This window comes from Corella eumyota, chromosome 6 (genome assembly GCF_963082875.1).
Source record: "Corella eumyota chromosome 6, kaCorEumy4.1, whole genome shotgun sequence".
In the NCBI taxonomy this organism is placed as follows: Eukaryota; Metazoa; Chordata; class Ascidiacea; order Phlebobranchia; family Corellidae; genus Corella; species Corella eumyota.
The window spans coordinates 14924726-14930164 of NC_137495.1; the positions used below are offsets into that span (position 1 = coordinate 14924726).

Consider the following 5439-nt stretch of genomic DNA (forward strand, 5'->3'; position numbering starts at 1 on the left):
AGTCTATCTCATATTTGTTTTTCTCTTCAGCTTGTTCTATAATTTTACGTTCTGGTTCTTTGACAGAGAAATATAAAATAATCGCCATAATTATGCCTGGAGCTCTAGCTATAAAGTAACACCAACGCCAGCTCTAAGAAAAAATTAACAAAAGATTAGTTAAAAATAAAATAAATTTAAATTAATTTTGTTTTTTTGGGGGGTTGATTTGATAGAAAAACCTAAAAATAAATCGTTCAAAAAAAGGGTAGGCTACTACGTTATGAGAGTAGTAGGAATCGAACCCAGGTTCTCATGTAGTAAAGCCAAGTGTTCTGACTACTACACCGCACTGCCGGTCAAAAATATTTAAAATATTTTCACCATTCCAAGAATGTTGGCGTCAGTCACATAATTTCCAACAGCAAATGCCAAACCATATCCAAAATAAATTCCAAAGTTGAAAAAACTCATCGCAAAAGCTCGAACTTTCTGTGAGAAAATGTCGGCCACCAAACTTGAGGTAAGAGGAGTACAGGCCGACTCTCTGGGAAAAAAAGGTTTAGGTTTTTAAGAGAATTTATTATACATACAAAACAAAAAAATATGATATTATTAAGGTTTGTTAAGACCCTATAGCATAAGAGCAGTGGGAATTGAACACAGAACCTCATGTAGTGATGCCAAGTGCTCTTACCACTACACCATGCTTCACCCACAAATTTAGTAATGACGCCAAGTGACGTTCTCGTTTGTTAAGACCCTATAGCATAAGAGCAGTGGGAATTAAATGCAGAACCTCATGTAGTGATGCCAAGTGCTCTTACCACTACACCATGCTTCACCCACAAATTTAGTAATGACGCCAAGTGACGTTCTCATTTGTTAAGACCCTATAGCATAAGAGCAGTGGGAATTGAATGCAGAACCTCATGTAGTGATGCCAAGTGCTCTTACCACTACACCATGCTTCACCCACAAATTTAGTAATGACGTCAAGTGACATTCTCGTTTGCTAATGACCCTATAGCATAAGAGCAGTGGGAATTGAACGCAGAACCTCATGTAGTGATGCCAAGTGCTCTTACCACTACACCATGCTTCACCCGCAAATTTAGTAATGACGCTAAGTGACATTCTTGTTTGTTAATGACGTTTAAATAACGCGATTGTTAACTTAACGAGTTTTGTGATGCTGCCCCTTGTCAAAAACTGCCCAACTTTAAAGGGGGGTAATGTTTGATTATTAGCGAAACAGTGTTTTTAACGTAATGTCAGTTAATTGTTACTCAACTTACCATGGACAATGGTGGTCCATTCTTCTGATACAACGGCGACATATTTTGCAGTGGTGAGCTCTCGGGGGTCGGTAACTTTCGCACCGCTGGCACACAGTCCAATCCTGGCTGCTGCTAGACTAAAATATTAATTCCTCTTTAGTTTCATTGACTTTAAATAAAGAATTATAAGCATAGCTGAATCTAGCCATAAGGGCAACATGAACAAAAATAAATTAATTTAATGCAGTTTTAATGCAGAATTTTCTTTCAAATAATAAAAAACTTTTGTAATACTTAATTTTAGTGACGTCAATATTACAAAAAAACATAAAACGCATATAAACTTCTGATAAGCCAACACTTAATCAGCAGCTTAATTATCAAGAAATTATATTCTATAATATCCCAAACTACTAAAGTCAACTCGAGACCGGGTCACAGTAACAGTTGTTAATGTTTTGGCTGTAAAGTCGACTTTCCCACATCGAGGATAAAGATATATAAAATAATTAACGGTGAAGTTAATTTTATTGAATATTTTAAATTCGAAAAAATTTAACCTGATCTTTAGAGTTCATTCTGACATCAGAGAAATCGAGGCCTCTGATTGGTAGAGGAACAATGCCAGGATCAGAAAACACAGATCTACTATGGGCAAACAACAATGCTAAAACAACCATGTTGAACATTACAGCATGAAATGGGCCCCATAAACTAAAAAAGTTTTTTTATTATTACAGTAAATGGGACAACCTGTATAAACTTTATTTTTGAAATTTAAGTTGAACAACATCATTTTTTTGTTTATTTATTTATCCTCGATGTGGGAAGGTCAAATACGCATACTAAACTTAGAGTAACATTAGTTACCCCGACCCATTATCGAGTTGCCTGTGGCAGTTTGGGATATTATAGATTATAATTTACTGATAATTATGCTACTGATTAAGTGCTGACTCAGCAGAAGTTTATACCGTTTACAGCACTCACTTAAGAACGCTACAGCATGAGATCAGTGGAGATTGAACCCAGGACTTCTTGTAGTGAACATTGTACTTAAAATTAGTTTTTTCCTTTTACAATAAAAGTATTTACGTGATTCGAAAAATGACAAAAAAATTAAAACATAAATTATAATATTTATATTTAAAAAAAATCCAATTTATTAATAAGCAATACAAACCAACCTTCCAGATAGTGATGTCATAACAATGTGTTGTATGATCACATAATCAGCATAAATCACTAAAAAGTACGTGAAAATAACACAAAAAATACCACATGGGTCTTTATGGAACACCATTACTTGAGTTTTCTGAAAAAAATACAATTTTATTAAAAGTTTTACCCAATCAAGACCCCATTTTTTTGTATATATCTTTATCCTCAATGTGGTAAGGTCGAATGCGCGACTTAAACATAGAGTAACATCAGCTACTCCGACCCAGTCTCGAGTTGCCTGTGACAGTTTGGGATATTATAGATTATATTTGCCAGATAATTATGCTGCTGATTAAGTGCTGGCTCAACAGAAGTTTATAGCAGCTTACTAAAGGACGCTACAGCATGAGATCAGTGGGAATTAAACCTAGGACTTCATGTTCTCTGCGCATATCGAGCATTAACATTTTTAATTTTTTATTTAGTACTAAAATGAATGCGGAACAGACGGAATATACAAGGAAAGATAAGGGTAAGGTTATAGAAATTCCGCCCTTTCCGCATTCATAAACTTGGCGGACGACCCTAATACAGCTCTAAGCTTTAAAGTGTTTATTTACTTTGCTACGTTAACAAATTTCTTTATTTCAGAATAAATTCTAAAAACTTGCAAAAAAATTATTAAAAATCGAGAATTTCGTTTACGGAAATAATTAACGGAAAGAAACGTGGAATCCCATGCTTCCAACTTTTTTAACGTCATTAACATAAAAAGTATCTGCTCATATTCTTTGAAAATTTAAAAAACGACTTTTAACCTAAATTTAGGTAGAGCTGACATTTAGGAAAAATATATAACATATTTAGAGCATGAGATTTTCTTAAAATAGCATTTCAAGGCACAAGATTTTAGTAAAAGGTTATTAAAAAGTTAACTCAGGACATGAGTTCTTTTTTCATAATGATGCCCGCTATAAGGCAAATAATAAAGATGCTACAACATGCCATCAGTGGGAATCAAACTAAGGACCTCACGTTTTTACCTTAGGATACTATTACATGCCATCAGTGGGAATCAAACTAAGGACCTCAGGTTCTTACTTAAAGATCCTACAACATGCTATCAGTGGGGTTGAAACTAAGGACCTCAGGTTCTACTTAAAGATGCTACAACATGCCATCAGTGGGAATCAAACTAAGGACATCAGGTTCTTACTTAAAGATCCTACAACATGCTATCAGTGGGGTTGAAACTAAGGACCTCAGGTTCTACTTAAAGATGCTACAACATGCCATCAGTGAAAATCAAACTAAGGACCTCAGGTCTTACTTAAAGATCCTACAACATGCCATCAGTGGGAATCAAACTAAGAACCTCAGGTTCTTACTTAAAGATTATACAACATGCCATCAGTGGGAATCAAACTAAGGACCTTAGGTTCTTACTTAAAGATCCTACAACATGCCATCAGTGAAAATTAAACTAAGGACCTCAGGTTCTTACTTAAAGATCCTACAACATGCCATCAGTGAAAATCAAACTAAGGACCTCAGGTTCTTACTTAAAGATGCTACAACATGCCATCAGTGGGAATCAAACTAAGGACCTCAGGTTCTTACTTAAAGATCCTACAACATGCCATCAGTGAAAATCAAACTAAGGACCTAAAGTTCTTACTTAAAGATCCTACAACATGCCATCAGTGAAAATCAAACTAAGGACCTCAGGTTCTTACTTAAAGATGCTACAACATGCCATCAGTGAAAATCAAACTAAGGACCTAAAGTTCTTACTTAAAGATCCTACAACATGCCATCAGTGAAAATCAAACTAAGGACCTCAAGTTCTTACTTAAAGATGCTACAACATGCCATTAGTGGGAATCAAACTAAGAACCTCAGGTTCTTACTTAAAGATCCTACTACATGCCATCAGTGGGAATCAAACTAAGGACCTAAAGTTCTTACTTAAAGATCCTACAACATGCTATCAGTGGGGTTCAAACTAAGAACCTCAGGTTCTTACTTAAAGATCCTACAACATGCCATCAGTGGGAATCAAACTAAGAACCTCAGGTTCTTACTTAAAGATCCTACTACATGCCATCAGTGGGAATCAAACTAAGGACCTCAGGTTCTACTTAAAGATCCTACTACATGCCATCAGTGGGAATCAAACTAAGGACCTCAGGTTCTTACTTAAATATCCTACAACATGCCATCAGTGGGAATCAAACTAAGGACCTTAGGTTCTTACTTAAAGATCCTACAACATGGCATCAGTGGGAATCAAACTAAGGACCTTAGGTTCTTACTTAAAGATGCTACTACATGCCATCAGTGGGAATCAAACTAAGGACCTCAGGTTCTTACTTAAAGATCCTACAACATGCCATCAGTGGGAATCAAACTAAGGACCTCAGGTTCTTACTTAAAGATCCTACAACATGCCATCAGTGAAAATCAAACTAAGGACCTCAGGTCTTACTTAAAGATCCTACAACATGCCATCAGTGGGGTTCAAACTAAGGACCTTAGGTCTTACTTAAAGATCCTACAACATGCCATCAGTGGAAATCAAACTAAGGACCTCAGGTCTTACTTAAAGATTATACAACATGCCAGCAGTGAAAATCAAACTAAGGACCTTAGGTCTTACTTAAAGATCCTACAACATGCTATCAGTGGAAATCAAACTAAGAACCTCAGGTTCTTACTTAAAGATCCTACAACATGCCATCAGTGGGAATCAAACTAAGGACCTCAGGTTCTTACTTAAAGATCCTACAACATGCCATCAGTGGGAATCAAACTAAGGACCTCAGGTTCTTATTTAAAGATCCTACAACATGCCATCAGTGGGAATCAAACTAAGGACCTCAGGTTCTTACTTAAAGATTATACAACATGCCAGCAGTGAAAATCAAACTAAGGACCTTAGGTCTTACTTAAAGATACTACAACATGCCATCAGTGGGAATCAAACTAAGGACCTCAGGTTCTTACTTAAAGATACTAC

At 35.9% G+C, this 5439-nt stretch overlaps 1 protein-coding gene across 1 annotated transcript; it reads right to left on the bottom strand.

Moving 5' to 3' along the window:
- Positions 1–516: 516 nt before the first annotated feature.
- LOC145754681 (palmitoyltransferase ZDHHC3-like) lies at positions 517–3114 on the bottom strand. Its single transcript, XM_082570784.1, has 4 exons — positions 2447–3114; positions 1820–1973; positions 1278–1396; positions 517–526 (listed from the first exon to the last, which is right to left on the bottom strand). Coding segments are annotated over exons 1-4 (390 nt in total). The 5' UTR covers positions 2563–3114; the 3' UTR covers positions 517–525.
- Between the last annotated feature and the right edge of the window lie 2325 nt (positions 3115–5439).

What these genes read in the sequence shown, in the direction of transcription:
- LOC145754681 (XM_082570784.1), bottom strand. Translation starts at nt 2,562, where the DNA reads ATGGTGTTCCATAAAGACCCATGTGGTATTTTTTGTGTTATTTTCACG. An exon ending in ATGACATCACTATCTGGAAG is followed by an intron (nt 1,974 to 2,446) that starts GTTGGTTTGTAT and finishes AAACTTTTTTAG; the next exon opens with TTTATGGGGCCCATTTCATG. An exon ending in GAATGAACTCTAAAGATCAG is followed by an intron (nt 1,397 to 1,819) that starts GTTAAATTTTTT and finishes TTAATATTTTAG; the next exon opens with TCTAGCAGCAGCCAGGATTG.